General features: G+C 46.4%; 1 protein-coding gene across 6 annotated transcripts in view; it reads right to left on the reverse strand.

Moving 5' to 3' along the window:
* LOC6507567 (titin) overlaps positions 1-21104 on the reverse strand; it is a 119149-nt gene that overhangs the window by 24733 nt on the left and 73312 nt on the right. For 5 of the 6 annotated variants that reach the window (XM_044715015.1, XM_044715014.1, XM_044715016.1 and 2 more), the window contains 3 exons: positions 5292-21047; positions 4968-5039; positions 548-4423 (listed from right to left, as the gene is read on the reverse strand). The exons of the other annotated variant lie outside the window; for it this stretch is intronic. In XM_044715015.1, the coding sequence (XP_044570950.1) occupies positions 548-4423; positions 4968-5039; positions 5292-21047 (19704 nt within the window). The remainder of the gene's footprint in view (positions 1-547; positions 4424-4967; positions 5040-5291; positions 21048-21104) is intronic. 6 annotated transcript variants of the gene reach the window in all.

Consider the following 21104-nt stretch of genomic DNA (forward strand, 5'->3'; position numbering starts at 1 on the left):
TCAAAAGTAGGAATGAGTAACTAAGTTTAAAAGCATGCTCATATTATAAATGGTCAATTATTTAAAGGATGAAGAATAAATGATTGTATTTGAAAGTATTTTACATCGCAGTATAACTACAATACTAATTCACTTTAGTTTTTCAACTAGGTGGAATTATGTGACGATTATGAAGGTATGTACATAAATTTGTACTGATAAAGCATTTGGTTAAAATATAGCTTGAATAACATTCGTAAAAGCAATTTTAGAAGATAAGTGACAATTGCAAAGAATTGCATGCAAGAATATATAGGGGTATATAGGAGTTACTGTTGTAAGGTCAGTTGGGAAGTGATTAGGTCCGACATAAAGAGGCTTTCAGTGCGCCTAGATTCAACAGCGGGAGAAAAGGGTAGAAAAGATTGAAGGGGACAAGGACAATAATCGAGAAACAACGATATTTTCAATAAAAATAAAAAAGGCGAAAGACACGGAAGAGGGAGCAATATATACTGCACGGGCGGCGGGAAATCGCGGGCACCTAAACGCTCATCTTTGAACTTACTTTTTTCAACGGTTGTTTGTGTTTCTGGCTTTGTTTTCTTATGTTTAACTGTTTTCTGAATTGTATCTTTAGTCTCATCTTGTGCGCTTGGTGTAATTTGTGCTGTAGTCTCGGGTTGTGCAACTTGCGATGGTGTTTCTGTTGGTTCGTCAGGTACTTGTTCGTCTGTCACTACTGTTTTGGGCTTAAGACCCTTAGCTTTCGTTTGTGGAGCTGATTCGGGCAACGTTTCCTCTTCAATTAATTGTTTCACAAAGTCTTCTAACTCACGTTTCTTAACCTTTTTAACCACTTTTTTGGTCCTTAATATATCCGATTTATCATGCGTTTTTTCTGATTGTCCCATAACTTCATCTACTAATTCTGTTTTGGTTAATTCAATGACAGCGTCTGGTTTGTTTTCCTGATAAGTCTCCGTAATTTCAATGAGGTACTCCTTGGGTCCTTCCTTCTTCTTGAGTTTCTTAATTGTTTTAACTTGCTTGACTTCCTCTCCTTGCTCATCGACAATGTTCTCGATAACAGTTTCTGGGGCCATCTCTTCAATGACAATTTTCTCCTCAGAGGGTTTCTTTGGTGCCTTTTTAGGCTTGGAGATCTTTTCTTTGATTGGAGTTTCCTCTGCAGCAGCAAGAGTAGGCTCCTCCTCTGCATACAACGGTTGGGGCTCAGAAAATTCGTCGAGAACATTTACTATATACTCTTGCACATCTTCAGGTTTCAGCTTCTTAGGTTTTCTAATCGGTTTCTTTTCCTTGGGTTGAACAATTTCTTCCTGAGGCTGGTCTTCAATCTCGACAATTGTCACTTCGGCCAAGGGTTCGTCGTTAGTCTTTGTCTCAGTGATTTCAAAGATCTGTTCGATGGGACCTTGTTTTCGGGCAATCTTTTTCTTCTTAACTTCAACCTTTTTAGTTGTGCCCGCTTCGTCAGTAACCTTAACTGTTTCAACAGTCTCTGCAATATCTTCAATGACTGGTTGCTCAGCCTCGTCCGAGCTTTCGGGCTTGCGGAACTCCTCCAGAACGTTGATTACGTAGCTATCAACTTCTTCAGGGCTGAGTGATACGGGCTTCTTAACTAGTTTCTTTGGCTTGGTCTTGGGAACGTCTTCCTTTGGAATTTCCTCAGTTATCTCGACAATCGTCACCTCAGCCAAAGGCTCGTCACTTGATTTAGTTTCAATAATCTCGAACACCTGTTCTTTAGGACCCTGCTTTCTGGAAACCCTTCTCTTCTTAACTTCCACTTGCTTCGGTACGCCATCCTCTTCCACCACTGTTATTGTTTCGAGCGATTCTTCAACGTCCTCCAAAATAGGTTGTGGCTGCTCTTCTTCGACTACCTTTGCTTTGAAAGATTTCTTTGACTTTGGTTTAGGTTTCAGTTCCACAACTGTTACTGGTTGGTCTTCGGGACTCTCCGCTATGACTTCACTATCGAATTGCTCCACTTCGGCTTCAAAAGGTTCTACATCCTCTTGATCTATTTGGAATTCTTTAATAGTTACCTCATGAACAGTAGTGGGAACGCCGTCGACGATTTCGGTGATTTTTTTGTGGTGTTTCTTTACTTTCTTTGGTTTTACCGTCTTTGATAAAGACTCCGAAATTGTGGGTTCGTGTTCCTTGAAATCGGGTTCCGAAATTTCTTGTTCAATCAGTTCGTAAATAAAATTATCCAAGCTATCCTCTTTTGGTTTTTTCTTCTTTACGACCCTAACTTTGTGATCGTCTAGGACCTCGGAGTCTTCGGTCGGAGTTATTTCGGTAGTCTGAATTACTATATCTGCTTCAGGTTTATTTTCTTCATATGTTTCAACTACTTCAATTAGGTATTCTCTTGGACCTTCCTTCTTTTTTATCTTGCGCTTCGAAGTAATACGTTCGACTTCTTTTCCATCCTCATTAGTTATTTTTTCTGTTGTTGATTCGGGCTCTAGTTCCTCAATGCGAATCGTATATTCCGAGATGGGTTCTGGCGAGGAATCCTTTTTGGGTTTCTTCACCGTCTTCTTTTTGGGCTTGGGTAAAGTATCCTCTACTTCTACGGCATATTGATCTGCGAGTGGGGTCTCCTCTGACTCAGGAGCAGAAGTAACGAGCTCGTATTCTGCAGAATCTTGAGGTGGTTGAGAAGTTTCAGACTCCAATATTTTAACCTTCTTTTGTTTTTCAGATTTCTTCTTCTTGGGTTTTGTCTCTTTTACCTCTTCCTCAGGATGTTCTTCCTCAGGCAAGGTTTCGTGCGCTTTTTCCTCTTCAACAACCGTAGTTACGAAAGAAAGAATGTCCTCATCCAATGTGCCCCCTTCGTTGGGAACCGGGAACAGCTCTTCAGATATTTTGGCTATGGCTTCTTGAGGAGCTTCCTCTACAACGTTGACAATATACTCCTTGAGCTTATCCCGTTTAATCTTCCGGACCGTTTTTTTCGGTGTGTCCGGCTTAGTCAATGCAGGCCCATCAGTAGCATCTTCTGTTATTTCGGTCATTATAACTATAACCTTTGCCTCTTCAGGGCTATCTTCTGTGGCTTCGGTGTCAATTATTTCGATTTCGTACTGTTTCGAACCCTTTCTGGTTTTAACCTTGCGTTTTTTAGTTTTTTCGATGACCTTGGTCTCAGCTGTTTCTTTGACTGAAGGAACAGTCTCAATGTCTTCCTCCACCACTACTATAGGCAAAGCTTCGCCTAAGTCCGCAATAATTTCATCCAAAGCCGGAACAGATTCTTTTCGTGGTTTTTCCTCCTCTTCGACGGGAATTCGTTCAGAGTCTATCTTTTTAATGGTAAACTCGTCGAATTGTGGAACACTCTCGGTTTCAATACTATCGGCTTCCTGAACAATTTTCTTAGACTTCGGCTTCTTAGCTTTCGGTTTCTCAATTGGCTCATGTTCTGTGACTCCAACCTGGAGGGTTTCGCCTTCTTCAATGATTTTTTCTTCGGTTTTTGGCTTTTTCTTCTTTGGTTTCTTTGGTTTGCCGTCAACATCGATTTTCTCATATTTTTCCAATTCTGTTACCGGAATTTCAGCATTTATAAGTTGCTGTATGTAGGCGTCGAGCTCGTCCTTCGTCATCTTCTTGGTTTTCTTCTTCGGCTTATCGATGCGCTGGGTGGTGGCACCTTCTTCTTTTGGAGCTTCACTAGAAGTCACAGTTATTTCGTACAAAGGCTGATCTCCCGCTGTGGGAACAGTTTCAACAATTTCCAAAATTTCCACCTCACCTCCCTTTTCATGTCGAATTCGGCGCTTTTTGGGCTTGATATCCTTTTCCTCCTCATCAGAATTAAGTTCTGGCTGTAATTCAGTTAACTTGACCTCGTAGAAATCGGTCATGCTAGTCTCGTAGAACTTTTGTTCTGGTTCTTCCTTTATTTCCGCAATAAAATCATCTAGCTGCTTCTTGGACATTCGTTTGACCTTTTTCTTTAATATTTTTGGTTCTTTATTGTCTTCTGGAACAATTTCAGAACTGGTGACGGTTACCTCAAAGGTTTGCTCATCGGCATCTTCAGGAGAGACTTCTACTATATCAATGATATTTTCCTCCTGTTCAGTCTTAACTTTGAGCTTACGCTTTTTCTTAAGAGCCTTTACTGGTTTTTCGGCGGTTGGACTGGACTTGTCTTCGATATCTTCTGGCTTCAATTCATGAAATTCGAATCGCTTAGACTTATCTCTTGGAATATCGGACCTGTGGTGTGGTTGCCCTGAACTAACTTGATCGCCTAAAACAGTCTCGTCAATTTTAATTGCAGTTCGTTGTGTCTTTTTTTGTTTCGGTACTTTGTCTTTAACCAGTATTTGTCCGGCGTCCGCGCCGGCTTCTTCTGGTTCAGTAATAGTGTATTCTCTGTTGTATTTGTCTGTTTTAAGAGAGAATCATGTGTTTTGGGTTAGTTAATAATTAGTTTTACTATCGTTATAAATCCATCAATGTTGTCATGAGTTCATGGAATGCATATTTTGGAACAAAATTCCAGTATAAGATTAGAACTTGTTTTATACCTTGTGCACTTTTATTTTGTTTAGTTTAAAGTGTATATATATATTTATGAAGGTTATTAAATTTGGTTGAATTTATGGAAAGAAAGCAATTATTTTTATGGATAACATTTGCCTTTTTATATTTATTAGTTAAGTTTTTTTAATTTCTACCTTTTACTTGTAACTGTTTCTTTCTAAATCTTGGTTGTTGCGATCCGTAATTTTAACAAATGCACACACGGAGATATTCGCGTGCTGATATATTAAGCAAGTTAATTTTTTATGTTAAAAAAAAACATTACTCAAGTAAAAAAGTCTTTCTCAAAGCTTTGAATAGCTTTTCTAGTTTTTTTTTAACTTTATAGATTTTATTGTGCTTTATGAAATAGATTTTGTGCTTTTTGTTAGGTAAGAAAAAATCACCTTTTGGCTCCTCGTCCTCGTTAGCTTCAAGGTGTTTAAGTGTAGTGTCTTCTTGAACAATTCCTTCCAAATCTGTGTATTCAGGGTATCAGGGAGTCAGAGTATCCAGGTAGTGTTGTATTGTCGAATGTATCAATTTATAGAACAGTTAAGAAATTATGATATTAGCGAATAACTAAGTTATATAAGAGCTGATAGAAAAAGTAGAAAAGAGCTAAACCATCAATCTAGTGATAAAACTAATTTTGCGTATACTTCGGAGAACCTTAAGTGTATTATTATGTGTAGTGTATGTTAAAAAAGTGTTTTGGTATGTGTTCTTACCCTTCTTTACAACTGTTTTTTTACGCTTGACTTTATCTGATTTTTCAATAATGGCTTCCGGCACGACATGCTCGACTTCAGTTTCTTCGACTGTGACTGTTGTCTCAGGAGCTTTGTCATCCTCCTCAACAGTTTCGATTTTGGTGACTTCCTGTTTGTCACCCTTGACCTTCTTGATGACACGGGTACGAATCTTCTTCTTCTTAGGCTTGCCGTCTTCAGAGATGGTTTCAACAACGCGAACCTCCTCTGGAAGTTCTTCAATGGCTTCCGGCGCGACCTGCTCGACTTCCGATTCTTCGACAGTGACTGTTGTCTCAGGAGCTTTGTCATCCTCCTCGACAGTTTCGATTTTGGTGACTTCCTGTTTGTCACCCTTGACCTTCTTGATGACACGGGTACGAATCTTCTTCTTCTTAGGCTTGCCGTCTTCGGAGATGGTTTCAACAACGCGAACCTCCTCTGGAAGTTCTTCAATGGCTTCCGGCGCGACCTGCTCGACTTCAGTTTCTTCGACTGTGACTGTTGTCTCAGGAGCTTTGTCATCCTCCTCAACAGTTTCGATTTTGGTGACTTCCTGTTTGTCACCCTTGACCTTCTTGATGACACGGGTACGAATCTTCTTCTTTTTCGGCTTGCCGTCTTCGGAGATGGTTTCAACAACGCGAACCTCTTCTGGAAGTTCTTCAATGGCTTCCGGCACGACCTGATCGACTTCAGTTTCTTCGACTGTGACTGTTGTCTCAGGAGCTTTGTCATCCTCCTCGACAGTTTCGATTTTGGTGACTTCCTGTTTGTCACCCTTGACCTTCTTGATGACACGGGTGCGAATCTTCTTCTTTTTCGGCTTGCCGTCTTCGGAGATGGTTTCAACAACGCGAACCTCTTCTGGAAGTTCTTCAATGGCTTCCGGCACGACCTGCTCGACTTCAGATTCTTCGACAGTGACTGTTGTCTCAGGAGCTTGGTCATCCTCCTCGACAGTTTCGATTTTGGTGACTTCCTGTTTGTCACCCTTGACCTTTTTGATGACACGGGTGCGAATCTTCTTCTTCTTAAGCTTGCCGTCTTCAGAGATGGTTTCAACAACGCGAACCTCTTCTGGAAGTTCTTCAATGGCTTCCGGCACGACCTGATCGACTTCAGTTTCTTCGACTGTGACTGTTGTCTCAGGAGCTTTGTCATCCTCCTCGACAGTTTCGATTTTGGTGACTTCCTGCTTACCACCCTTGACCTTCTTGATGACACGGGTGCGAATCTTCTTCTTTTTCGGCTTGCCGTCTTCGGAGATGGTTTCAACAACGCGAACCTCCTCTGGAAGTTCTTCAATGGCTTCCGGCACGACCTGCTCGACTTCAGATTCTTCGACTGTGACTGTTATTTCAGGTGCTTTGTCATCCTCCTCGACAGTTTCGATTTTGGTGACTTCCTGCTTATCACCCTTGGCCTTCTTGATGACACGGGTGCGAATCTTCTTCTTTTTCGGCTTGCCGTCTTCGGAGATGGTTTCAACAACGCGAACCTCTTCTGGAAGTTCTTCAATGGCTTCCGGCACGACCAGCTCGACTTCAGATTCTTCGACAGTGACTGTTGTCTCAGGAGCTTGGTCATCCTCCTCGACAGTTTCGATTTTGGTGACTTCCTGTTTGTTACCCTTGACCTTTTTGATGACACGGGTGCGAATCTTCTTCTTCTTAAGCTTGCCGTCTTCAGAGATGGTTTCAACAACGCGAACCTCTTCTGGAAGTTCTTCAATGGCTTCCGGCACGACCTGATCGACTTCAGTTTCTTCGACTGTGACTGTTGTCTCAGGAGCTTTGTCATCCTCCTCGACAGTTTCGATTTTGGTGACTTCCTGCTTACCACCCTTGACCTTCTTGATGACACGGGTGCGAATCTTCTTCTTTTTTGGCTTGCCGTCTTCGGAGATGGTTTCAACAACGCGAACCTCCTCTGGAAGTTCTTCAATGGCTTCCGGCGCGACCTGCTCGACTTCCGATTCTTCGACAGTGACTGTTGTCTCAGGAGCTTTGTCATCCTCCTCGACTGTTTCGATTTTGGTGACTTCCTGCTTATCACCCTTGACCTTCTTGATGACACGGGTGCGAATCTTCTTCTTTTTCGGCTTGCCGTCTTCGGAGATGGTTTCAACAACGCGAACCTCCTCTGGAAGTTCTTCAATGGCTTCCGGCACGACCTGATCGACTTCAGATTCTTCGACAGTGACTGTTGTCTCAGGAGCTTTGTCATCCTCCTCGACAGTTTCGATTTTGGTGACTTCCTGCTTATCACCCTTGACCTTCTTGATGACACGGGTGCGAATCTTCTTCTTTTTTGGCTTGCCGTCTTCGGAGATGGTTTCAACAACGCGAACCTCCTCTGGAAGTTCTTCAATGGCTTCCGGCGCGACCTGCTCGACTTCAGATTCTTCGACAGTGACTGTTGTCTCAGGAGCTTTGTCATCCTCCTCGACTGTTTCGATTTTGGTGACTTCCTGTTTGTCACCCTTGACCTTCTTGATGACACGGGTGCGAATCTTCTTCTTTTTCGGCTTGCCGTCTTCGGAGATGGTTTCAACAACGCGAACCTCCTCTGGAAGTTCTTCAATGGCTTCCGGCGCGACCTGCTCGACTTCCGATTCTTCGACTGTGACTGTTGTCTCAGGAACTTTGTCATCCTCCTCGACAGTTTCGATTTTGGTGACTTCCTGCTTATCACCCTTGACCTTCTTGATGACTCGTGTGCGAATCTTCTTCTTTTTCGGCTTGCCGTCTTCGGAGATGGTTTCAACAACGCGAACCTCTTCTGGAAGTTCTTCAATGGCTTCCGGCGCGACCTGCTCGACTTCAGATTCTTCGACAGTGACTGTTGTCTCAGGAGCTTTGTCATCCTCCTCGACTGTTTCGATTTTGGTGACTTCCTGCTTATCACCCTTGACCTTCTTGATGACACGGGTGCGAATCTTCTTCTTTTTCGGCTTGCCGTCTTCGGAGATGGTTTCAACAACGCGAACCTCCTCTGGAAGTTCTTCAATGGCTTCCGGCACGACCTGATCGACTTCAGATTCTTCGACAGTGACTGTTGTCTCAGGAGCTTTGTCATCCTCCTCGACAGTTTCGATTTTGGTGACTTCCTGCTTATCACCCTTGACCTTCTTGATGACACGGGTGCGAATCTTCTTCTTTTTTGGCTTGCCGTCTTCGGAGATGGTTTCAACAACGCGAACCTCCTCTGGAAGTTCTTCAATGGCTTCCGGCGCGACCTGCTCGACTTCAGATTCTTCGACAGTGACTGTTGTCTCAGGAGCTTTGTCATCCTCCTCGACTGTTTCGATTTTGGTGACTTCCTGTTTGTCACCCTTGACCTTCTTGATGACACGGGTGCGAATCTTCTTCTTTTTCGGCTTGCCGTCTTCGGAGATGGTTTCAACAACGCGAACCTCCTCTGGAAGTTCTTCAATGGCTTCCGGCACGACCTGCTCGACTTCAGATTCTTCGACTGTGACTGTTATTTCAGGTGCTTTGTCATCCTCCTCGACAGTTTCGATTTTGGTGACTTCCTGCTTATCACCCTTGACCTTCTTGATGACACGGGTGCGAATCTTCTTCTTTTTCGGCTTGCCGTCTTCGGAGATGGTTTCAACAACGCGAACCTCCTCTGGAAGTTCTTCAATGGCTTCCGGCACGACCTGATCGACTTCAGATTCTTCGACAGTGACTGTTGTCTCAGGAGCTTTGTCATCCTCCTCGACAGTTTCGATTTTGGTGACTTCCTGTTTGTCACCCTTGACCTTCTTGATGACACGGGTACGAATCTTCTTCTTCTTAGGCTTGCCGTCTTCAGAGATGGTTTCAACAACGCGAACCTCCTCTGGAAGTTCTTCAATGGCTTCCGGCGCGACCTGCTCGACTTCCGATTCTTCGACAGTGACTGTTGTCTCAGGAGCTTTGTCATCCTCCTCGACTGTTTCGATTTTGGTGACTTCCTGCTTATCACCCTTGACCTTCTTGATGACACGGGTGCGAATCTTCTTCTTTTTCGGCTTGCCGTCTTCGGAGATGGTTTCAACAACGCGAACCTCCTCTGGAAGTTCTTCAATGGCTTCCGGCGCGACCTGCTCGACTTCCGATTCTTCGACTGTGACTGTTGTCTCAGGAACTTTGTCATCCTCCTCGACAGTTTCGATTTTGGTGACTTCCTGCTTATCACCCTTGACCTTCTTGATGACTCGTGTGCGAATCTTCTTCTTTTTCGGCTTGCCGTCTTCGGAGATGGTTTCAACAACGCGAACCTCTTCTGGAAGTTCTTCAATGGCTTCCGGCGCGACCTGCTCGACTTCCGATTCTTCGACAGTGACTGTTGTCTCAGGAGCTTTGTCGTCCTCCTCGACAGTTTCGATTTTGGTGACTTCCTGCTTATCACCCTTGACCTTCTTGATGACTCGGGTGCGAATCTTCTTCTTCTTAGGCTTGCCGTCTTCGGAGATGGTTTCAACAACGCGAACCTCCTCTGGAAGTTCTTCAATGGCTTCCGGCGCGACCTGCTCGACTTTCGATTCTTCGACAGTGACTGTTGTCTCAGGAGCTTTGTCATCCTCCTCGACAGTTTCGATTTTGGTGACTTCCTGTTTGTCACCCTTGACCTTCTTGATGACACGGGTGCGAATCTTCTTCTTTTTCGGCTTGCCGTCTTCAGAGATGGTTTCAACAACGCGAACCTCCTCTGGAAGTTCTTCAATGGCTTCCAGCGCGACCTGCTCGACTTCCGATTCTTCGACAGTGACTGTTGTCTCAGGAGCTTTGTCATCCTCCTCGACAGTTTCGATTTTGGTGACTTCATGTTTGTCACCCTTGACCTTCTTGATGACACGGGTGCGAATCTTCTTCTTTTTCGGTTTGCCGTCTTCAGAGATGGTTTCAACAACGCGAACCTCCTCTGGAAGTTCTTCAATGGCTTCCGGCGCGACCTGCTCGACTTCCGATTCTTCGACAGTGACTGTTGTCTCAGGAGCTTTGTCATCCTCCTCGACAGTTTCGATTTTGGTGACTTCCTGTTTGTCACCCTTGACCTTCTTGATGACACGGGTGCGAATCTTCTTCTTTTTCGGCTTGCCGTCTTCAGAGATGGTTTCAACAACGCGAACCTCCTCTGGAAGTTCTTCAATGGCTTCCGGCGCGACCTGATCGACTTCAGATTCTTCGACAGTGACTGTTGTCTCAGGAGCTTTGTCATCCTCCTCGACAGTTTCGATTTTGGTGACTTCCTGCTTATCACCCTTGACCTTCTTGATAACACGGGTGCGAATCTTCTTCTTTTTCGGCTTGCCGTCTTCGGAGATGGTTTCAACAACGCGAACCTCTTCTGGAAGTTCTTCAATGGCTTCCGGCGCAACCTGCTCGACTTCAGATTCTTCGACAGTGACTGTTGTCTCAGGAGCTTTGTCATCCTCCTCGACAGTTTCGATTTTGGTGACTTCCTGTTTGTCACCCTTGACCTTCTTGATGACACGGGTACGAATCTTCTTCTTCTTAGGCTTGCCGTCTTCAGAGATGGTTTCAACAACGCGAACCTCCTCTGGAAGTTCTTCAATGGCTTCCGGCACGACCTGATCGTCTTCAGATTCTTCGACAGTGACTGTTGTCTCAGGAGCTTTGTCATCCTCCTCGACAGTTTCGATTTTGGTGACTTCCTGTTTGTCACCATTGACCTTCTTGATGACACGGGTACGAATCTTCTTCTTCTTAGGCTTGCCGTCTTCAGAGATGGTTTCAACAACGCGAACCTCCTCTGGAAGTTCTTCAATGGCTTCCGGCACGACCTGATCGTCTTCAGATTCTTCGACAGTGACTGTTGTCTCAGGAGCTTTGTCATCCTCCTCGACAGTTTCGATTTTGGTGACTTCCTGTTTGTCACCATTGACCTTCTTGATGACACGGGTACGAATCTTCTTCTTCTTAGGCTTGCCGTCTTCAGAGATGGTTTCAACAACGCGAACCTCCTCTGGAAGTTCTTCAATGGCTTCCGGCGCGACCTGCTCGACTTCCGATTCTTCGACTGTGACTATTGTCTCAGGAGCTTTGTCATCCTCCTCGACAGTTTCGATTTTGGTGACTTCCTGTTTGTCACCCTTGACCTTCTTGATGACACGGGTGCGAATCTTCTTCTTTTTCGGCTTGCCGTCTTCGGAGATGGTTTTAACAACGCGAACCTCCTCTGGAAGTTCTTCAATGGCTTCCGGCACGACCTGATCGACTTCAGATTCTTCGACTGTGACTGTTATTTCAGGTGCTCTGTCATCCTCCTCGACAGTTTCGATTTTGGTGACTTCCTGCTTATCACCCTTGACCTTCTTGATGACACGGGTGCGAATCTTCTTCTTCTTAGGCTTGCCGTCTTCAGAGATGGTTTCAACAACGCGAACCTCCTCTGGAAGTTCTTCAATGGCTTCCGGCGCGACCTGCTCGACTTCAGATTCTTCGACTGTGACTGTTGTCTCAGGAGCTTTGTCATCCTCCTCGACAGTTTCGATTTTGGTGACTTCCTGTTTGTCACCCTTGACCTTCTTGATGACACGGGTGCGAATCTTCTTCTTCTTCGGCTTGCCGTCTTCGGAGATGGTTTCAACAACGCGAACCTCCTCTGGAAGTTCTTCAATGGCTTCCGGCACGACCTGCTCGACTTCAGATTCTTCGACTGTGACTTTTGTTTCAGGAGCTTTGTCGTCCTCCTCGACAGTTTCGATTTTGGTGACTTCCTGCTTATCACCCTTGACCTTCTTGATGACACGGGTGCGAATCTTCTTCTTCTTAGGCTTGCCGTCTTCGGAGATGGTTTCAAAAACACGAACCTCCTCTGGAAGTTCTTCAATGGCTTCCGGCTCGACCTGATCGACTTCAGATTCTTCGACAGTGACTGTTGTCTCAGGAGCTTTGTCATCCTCCTCTACAGTTTCGATTTTGGTGACTTCCTGTTTGTCACCCTTGACCTTCTTGATGACACGGGTGCGAATCTTCTTCTTCTTAGGCTTGCCGTCTTCGGAGATGGTTTCAACAACGCGAACCTCCTCTGGAAGTTCTTCAATGGCTTCCGGCTCGACCTGATCGACTTCAGATTCTTCGACAGTGACTGTTGTCTCAGGAGCTTTGTCATCCTCCTCGACAGTTTCGATTTTGGTGACTTCCTGCTTATCACCCTTGACCTTTTTAATGACACGGGTACGAATCTTCTTCTTCTTAGGCTTGCCGTCTTCGGAGATGGTTTCAACAACGCGAACCTCCTCTGGAAGTTCTTCAATGGCTTCCGGCGCGACCTGCTCGACTTCCGATTCTTCGACAGTGACTGTTGTCTCAGGAGCTTTGTCGTCCTCCTCGACAGTTTCGATTTTGGTGACTTCCTGTTTGTCACCCTTGACCTTCTTGATGACACGGGTGCGAATCTTCTTCTTCTTTGGCTTGCCGTCTTCGGAGATGGTTTCAACAACACGAACCTCCTCTGGAAGTTCTTCAATGGCTTCCGGCTTGAGCTGATCGACTTCAGATTCTTCGACAGTGACTGTTGTCTCAGGAGCTTTGTCATCCTCCTCGACAGTTTCGATTTTGGTGACTTCCTGTTTGTCACCCTTGACCTTCTTGATGACACGGGTGCGAATCTTCTTCTTCTTAGGCTTGCCGTCTTCAGAGATGGTTTCAACAACGCGAACCTCCTCTGGAAGTTCTTCAATGGCTTCCGGCTCGACCTGATCGACTTCAGATTCTTCGACAGTGACTGTTGTCTCAGGAGCTTTGTCATCCTCCTCGACAGTTTCGATTTTGGTGACTTCCTGTTTATCACCCTTGACCTTTTTAATGACACGGGTACGAATCTTCTTCTTCTTAGGCTTGCCGTCTTCGGAGATGGTTTCAACAACGCGAACCTCCTCTGGAAGTTCTTCAATGGCTTCCGGCGCGACCTGCTCGACTTCCGATTCTTCGACAGTGACTGTTGTCTCAGGAGCTTTGTCGTCCTCCTCGACAGTTTCGATTTTGGTGACTTCCTGTTTGTCACCCTTGACCTTCTTGATGACACGGGTGCGAATCTTCTTCTTCTTTGGCTTGCCGTCTTCGGAGATGGTTTCAACAACACGAACCTCCTCTGGAAGTTCTTCAATGGCTTCCGGCTTGACCTGATCGACTTCAGATTCTTCGACAGTGACTGTTGTCTCAGGAGCTTTGTCATCCTCCTCGACAGTTTCGATTTTGGTGACTTCCTGTTTGTCACCCTTGACCTTCTTGATGACACGGGTGCGAATCTTCTTCTTCTTAGGCTTGCCGTCTTCGGAGATTGTTTCAACAACGCGAACCTCCTCTGGAAGTTCTTCAATGGCTTCCGGCGCGACCTGATCGACTTCAGATTCTTCGACAGTGACTGTTGTCTTAGGAGCTTTGTCATCCTCCTCGACAGTTTCGATTTTTGTGACTTCCTGCTTATCACCCTTGACCTTCTTGATGACACGGGTACGAATCTTCTTCTTCTTAGGCTTGCCGTCTTCAGAGATGGTTTCAACAACGCGAACCTCCTCTGGAAGTTCTTCAATGGCTTCCGGCGCAACCTGCTCGACTTCAGATTCTTTGACTGTGACTGTTGTTTCAGGTGCTTTGTCATCCTCCTCGACAGTTTCGATTTTGGTGACTTCCTGCTTATCACCCTTGACCTTTTTGATGACACGGGTGCGAATCTTCTTCTTCTTAGGCTTGCCGTCTTCGGAGATGGTTTCAACAACGCGAACCTCCTCTGGAAGTTCTTCAATGGCTTCCGGCGCGACCTGCTCGACTTCCGATTCTTCGACAGTGACTGTTGTCTCAGGAGCTTTGTCATCCTCCTCGACAGTTTCGATTTTGGTGACTTCCTGCTTATCACCCTTGACCTTCTTGATGACTCGGGTGCGAATCTTCTTCTTCTTAGGCTTGCCTTCTTCGGAGATGGTTTCAACAACGCGAACCTCCTCTGGAAGTTCTTCAATGGCTTCCGGCGCGACCTGCTCGACTTTAGATTCTTCGACAGTGACTGTTGTCTCAGGAGCTTTGTCGTCCTCCTCGACAGTTTCGATTTTGGTGACTTCCTGCTTATCACCCTTGACCTTCTTGATGACACGGGTGCGAATCTTCTTCTTCTTAGGTTTGCCGTCTTCGGAGATGGTTTCAACAACGCGAACCTCCTCTGGAAGTTCTTCAATGGCTTCCGGCACGACCTGATCGACTTCAGATTCTTCGACAGTGACTGTTGTCTCAGGAGCTTTGTCGTCCTCCTCGACAGTTTCGATTTTGGTGACTTCCTGCTTATCACCCTTGACCTTCTTGATGACACGGGTGCGAATCTTCTTCTTCTTGGGCTTGCCTTCTTCGGAGATGGTTTCAACAACTCGAACCTCCTCTGGAAGTTCTTCAATGGCTTCCGGCGCGCCCTGCTCGACTTCAGATTCTTCGACAGTGACTGTTGTCTCAGGAGCTTTGTCGTCCTCCTCGACAGTTTCGATTTTGGTGACTTCCTGTTTATCACCCTTGACCTTCTTGATGACACGGGTGCGAATCTTCTTCTTTTTCGGCTTGCCGTCTTCGGAGATGGTTTCAACAACGCGAACCTCCTCTGGAAGTTCTTCAATGGCTTCCGGCGCGACCTGCTCGACTTCAGATTCTTCGACAGTGACTGTTGTCTCAGGAGCTTTGTCGTCCTCCTCGACAGTTTCGATTTTGGTGACTTCCTGTTTATCACCCTTGACCTTCTTGATGACACGGGTGCGAATCTTCTTCTTTTTCGGCTTGCCGTCTTCGGAGATGGTTTCAACAACGCGAACCTCTTCTGGAAGTTCTTCAATGGCTTCCGGCGCAACCTGCTCGACTACAGATTCTTCGACAGTGACTGTTGTTTCAGGAGCTTTGTCGTCCTCCTCGACAGTTTCGATTTTGGTGACTTCCTGTTTGTCACCCTTGACCTTCTTGATGACACGGGTGCGAATCTTCTTCTTTTTCGGCTTGCCGTCTTCGGAGATGGTTTCAACAACGCGAACCTCCTCTGGAAGTTCTTCAATGGCTTCCGGCGCGACCTGCTCGACTTCAGATTCTTCGACAGTGACCGTTGTCTCAGGTGCTTTGTCATCCTCCTCGACAGTTTCGATTTTGGTGACTTCCTGTTTATCACCCTTGACCTTCTTGATGACTCGTGTGCGAATCTTCTTCTTTTTCGGCTTGCCGTCTTCGGAGATGGTTTCAACAACGCGAACCTCTTCTGGAAGTTCTTCAATGGCTTCCGGCGCAACCTGCTCGACTACAGATTCTTCGACAGTGACTGTTGTCTCAGGAGCTTTGTCGTCCTCCTCGACAGTTTCGATTTTGGTGACTTCCTGTTTATCACCCTTGACCTTCTTGATGACTCGTGTGCGAATCTTCTTCTTTTTCGGCTTGCCGTCTTCGGAGATGGTTTCAACAACGCGAACCTCTTCTGGAAGTTCTTCAATGGCTTCCGGCGCAACCTGCTCGACTTCAGATTCTTCGACAGTGACTGTTGTCTCAGGAGCTTTGTTGTCCTCCTCGACAGTTTCGATTTTGGTGACTTCTTGTTTATCACCCTTGACCTTCTTGATGACACGGGTGCGAATCTTTTTCTTCTTAGGCTTGCCGTCTTCGGAGATTGTTTCCACAACGCGAATCTCCTCTGGAAGTTCTTCAATGGCTTCCGGCGCGACCTGCTCGACTTCAGATTCTTCGACAGTGACTGTTGTCTCAGGAGCTTTGTCATCCTCCTCGACAGTTTCGATTTTGGTGACTTCCTGCTTATCACCCTTGACCTTCTTGATGACACGGGTGCGAATCTTCTTCTTTTTAGGCTTGCCTTCTTCGGAGATGGTTTCAACAACGCGAACCTCCTCTGGAAGTTCTTCAATGGCTTCCGGCAGGACCTGCTCGACTTCAGATTCTTCGACAGTGACCGTTGTCTCAGGTGCTTTGTCATCCTCCTCGACAGTTTCGATTTTGGTGACTTCCTGCTTATCACCCTTGACCTTCTTGATGACACGGGTGCGAATCTTCTTCTTCTTAGGCTTGCCGTCTTCGGAGATGGTTTCAACAACGCGAACCTCCTCTGGAAGTTCTTCAATGGCTTCCGGCACGACCTGACCGACTTCAGATTCTTCGACAGTGACTGTTGTCTCAGGAGCTTTGTCGTCCTCCTCGACAGTTTCGATTTTGGTGACTTCTTGTTTATCACCCTTGACCTTCTTGATGACACGGGTGCGAATCTTCTTCTTCTTAGGCTTGCCGTCTTCGGAGATTGTTTCCACAACGCGAATCTCCTCTGGAAGTTCTTCAATGGCTTCCGGCGCGACCTGCTTGACTTCAGATTCTTCGACAGTGACCGTTGTCTCAGGTGCTCTGTCATCCTCCTCGACAGTTTCGATTTTGGTGACTTCCTGCTTATCACCCTTGACCTTCTTGATGACACGGGTGCGAATCTTCTTCTTTTTAGGCTTGCCTTCTTCGGAGATGGTTTCAACAACGCGAACCTCCTCTGGAAGTTCTTCAATGGCTTCCGGCACGACCTGCTCGACTTCAGATTCTTCGACAGTGACCGTTGTCTCAGGTGCTTTGTCATCCTCCTCGACAGTTTCGATTTTGGTGACTTCCTGCTTATCACCCTTGACCTTCTTGATGACACGGGTGCGAATCTTCTTCTTCTTAGGCTTGCCTTCTTCGGAGATGGTTTCAACAACGCGAACCTCCTCTGGAAGTTCTTCAATGGCTTCCGGCACGACCTGCTCGACTTCCGATTCTTCGACTGTGACTGTTGTCTCAGGTGCTTTGTCATCCTCCTCGACAGTTTCGATTTTGGTGACTTCCTGCTTATCACCCTTGACCTTCTTGATGACTCGGGTGCGAATCTTCTTCTTCTTAGGCTTGCCGTCTTCGGAGATGGTTTCAACAACGCGAACCTCCTCTGGAAGTTCTTCAATGGCTTCCTGCACGACCTGCTCGACTTCAGATTCTTCGACAGTGACCGTTGTCTCAGGTGCTTTGTCATCCTCCTCGACAGTTTCGATTTTGGTGACTTCCTGCTTATCACCCTTGACCTTCTTGATGACACGGGTGCGAATCTTCTTCTTCTTAGGCTTGCCTTCTTCGGAGATGGTTTCAACAACGCGAACCTCCTCTGGAAGTTCTTCAATGGCTTCCGGCGCGACCTGCTCGACTGCAGATTCTTCGACAGTGACCGTTGTCTCAGGTGCTTTGTCATCCTCCTCGACAGTTTCGATTTTGGTGACTTCCTGTTTATCACCCTTGACCTTCTTGATGACTCGTGTGCGAATCTTCTTCTTTTTCGGCTTGCCGTCTTCGGAGATGGTTTCAACAACGCGAACCTCTTCTGGAAGTTCTTCAATGGCTTCCGGCGGAACCTGCTCGACTACAGATTCTTCGACAGTGACCGTTGTCTCAGGTGCTTTGTCATCCTCCTCGACAGTTTCGATTTTGGTTACTTCCTGTTTATCACCCTTGACCTTCTTGATGACTCGGGTGCGAATCTTCTTCTTCTTAGGTTTGCCGTCTTCGGAGATGGTTTCAACAACGCGAACCTCCTCTGGAAGTTCTTCAATGGCTTCCGGCACGACCTGATCGACTTCAGATTCTTCGACAGTGACTGTTGTTTCAGGTGCTTTGTCATCCTCCTCGACAGTTTCGATTTTGGTTACTTCCTGTTTATCACCCTTGACCTTCTTGATGACTCGGGTGCGAATCTTCTTCTTCTTAGGCTTGCCGTCTTCGGAGATGGTTTCAACAACGCGAACCTCCTCTGGAAGTTCTTCAATGGCTTCCGGCACGACCTGCTCGACTTCCGATTCTTCGACTGTGACTGTTGTCTCAGAAGCTTTGTCATCCTCCTCGACTGTTTCGATTTTGGTGACTTCCTGCTTATCACCCTTGACCTTCTTGATGACACGGGTACGAATCTTCTTCTTTTTAGGCTTGCCTTCTTCGGAGATGGTTTCAACAACGCGAACCTCCTCTGGAAGTTCTTCAATGGCTTCCGGCACGACCTGCTCGACTTCCGATTCTTCGACAGTGACTGATGTCTCAGGAGCTTTGTCATCCTCCTCGACTGTTTCGATTTTGGTGACTTCCTGCTTATCACCCTTGACCTTCTTGATGACACGGGTGCGAATCTTCTTCTTCTTAGGCTTGCCGTCTTCGGAGATGGTTTCAACAACGCGAAACTCTTCTGGAAGTTCTTCAATGGCTTCCGGCGCAACCTGCTCGACTACAGATTCTTCGACAGTGACTGATGTCTCAGGAGCTTTGTCGTCCTCCTCGACAGTTTCGATTTTGGTGACTTCCTGCTTATCACCCTTGACCTTCTTGATGACTCGGGTGCGAATCTTCTTCTTCTTAGGCTTGCCGTCTTCGGAGATGGTTTCAACAACGCGAACCTCCTCTGGAAGTTCTTCAATGGCTTCCGGCGCGACCTGCTCGACTTCCGATTCTTCGACTGTGACTGTTGTCTCAGGAGCTTTGTCATCCTCCTCGACAGTTTCGATTTTGGTGACTTCCTGTTTATCACCCTTGACCTTCTTGATGACACGGGTGCGAATCTTCTTCTTTTTCGGCTTGCCGTCTTCGGAGATGGTTTCAACAACGCGAACCTCTTCTGGAAGTTCTTCAATGGCTTCCGGCGCAACCTGCTCGACTACAGATTCTTCGACAGTGACTGATGTCTCAGGAGCTTTGTCGTCCTCCTCGACAGTTTCGATTTTGGTGACTTCCTGTTTATCACCCTTGACCTTCTTGATGACACGGGTGCGAATCTTCTTCTTCTTAGGCTTGCCGTCTTCGGAGATGGTTTCAACAACGCGAACCTCTTCTGGAAGTTCTTCAATGGCTTCCGGCGCAACCTGCTCGACTTCAGATTCTTGGACTGTGACTGTTGTTTCAGGTGCTTTGTCATCCTCCTCGACAGTTTCGATTTTGGTGACTTCCTGCTTATCACCCTTGATCTTCTTGATGACACGGGTGCGAATCTTCTTCTTCTTAGACTTGCCTTCTTCGGAGATGGTTTCAACAACGCGAACCTCCTCTGGAAGTTCTTCAATGGCTTCCGGCGCGACCTGCTCGACTTCCGATTCTTCGACTGTGACTGTTGTCTCAGGAGCTTTGTCATCCTCCTCGACAGTTTCGATTTTGGTGACTTCCTGCTTATCACCCTTGACCTTCTTGATGACACGGGTGCGAATCTTCTTCTTCTTAGACTTGCCGTCTTCGGAGATGGTTTCAACAACGCGAACCTCTTCTGGAAGTTCTTCAATGGCTTCCGGCGCAACCTGCTCGACTACAGATTCTTCGACAGTGACTGAAGTCTCAGGAGCTTTGTCGTCCTCCTCGACAGTTTCGATTTTGGTGACTTCCTGTTTATCACCCTTGACCTTCTTGATGACACGGGTGCGAATCTTCTTCTTTTTAGGCTTGCCTTCTTCGGAGATGGTTTCAACAACGCGAACCTCCTCTGGAAGTTCTTCAATGGCTTCCTGCACGACCTGCTCGACTTCAGATTCTTCGACAGTGACTGTTGTCTCAGGAGCTTTGTCATCCTCCTCGACCGTTTCGATTTTTGTGACTTCCTGCTTATCACCCTTGACCTTCTTGATGACTCGTGTACGAATCTTCTTCTTCTTAGGCTTGCCGTCTTCGGAGATGGTTTCAACAACGCGGACCTCCTCTGGAAGTTCTTCAATCGCTTCCTGCACGACCTGCTCGACTTCAGATTCTTCTACAGTGACTGTTGTCTCAGGAGCTTTGTCATCCTCCTCGACAGTTTCGATTTTGGTGACTTCCTGCTTATCACCCTTGACCTTCTTGATGACACGGGTGCGAATCTTCTTCTTCTTAGGCTTGCCGTCTTCGGAGATGGTTTCAACAACGCGGACCTCCTCTGGAAGTTCTTCAATCGCATCCGGCGCGACCTGCTCGACTTCAGATTCTTCGACTGTGACTGTTGTTTCAGGTGCTTTGTCATCCTCCTCGACAGTTTCGATTTTGGTGACTTCCTGCTTATCACCCTTGACCTTCTTGATGACACGGGTGCGAATCTTCTTCTTCTTAGGCTTGCCGTCTTCGGAGATGGTTTCAACAACGCGGACCTCCTCTGGAAGTTCATCAATCGCTTCCGGCGCGACCTGCTCGACTTCAGATTCTTCGACAGTGACCGTTGTCTTAGGTGCTTTGTCATCCTCCTCGACAGTTTCGATTTTGGTGACTTCCTGCTTATCACCCTTGACCTTCTTGATGACACGGGTGCGAATCTTCTTCTTTTTCGGCTTGCCGTCTTCGGAGATGGTTTCAACAACGCGTACCTCTTCGGGCAGTTCTTCGATAGGTTGTGCCACGACTGGCTCAGCTTCCGATTCTTCGACAGTGACCGTTGTCTCAGGTGCTTTGTCATCCTCCTCGACAGTTTCGATTTTGGTGACTTCCTGCTTATCACCCTTGACCTTCTTGATGACACGGGTGCGTATCTTCTTCTTTTTCGGCTTGCCGTCTTCGGAGACGGTTTCAACAACTCGAACCTCCTCTGGAAGTTCTTCAATAGTTTCGGGCACCATTTCTTTGGTTTTTGACTCTTCAACGGTGATGGCATGTGTTTTGTCATCCTCCTCGACAGTTGCTATGGTTTCGACAGATTCTTGATTTATAGTTTGTGTCTTTGGTTTAGTGTGTGGTGTGTTTGTGGTTTGTTCTGTATCTGTGTAAAGAAGTGTATTTTAGTATCATGTTTCGTATATATTTTGTGAAATATCTT

Source organism: Drosophila ananassae, chromosome 2R (genome assembly GCF_017639315.1).
Source record: "Drosophila ananassae strain 14024-0371.13 chromosome 2R, ASM1763931v2, whole genome shotgun sequence".
Taxonomy (NCBI): Eukaryota; Metazoa; Arthropoda; class Insecta; order Diptera; family Drosophilidae; genus Drosophila; species Drosophila ananassae.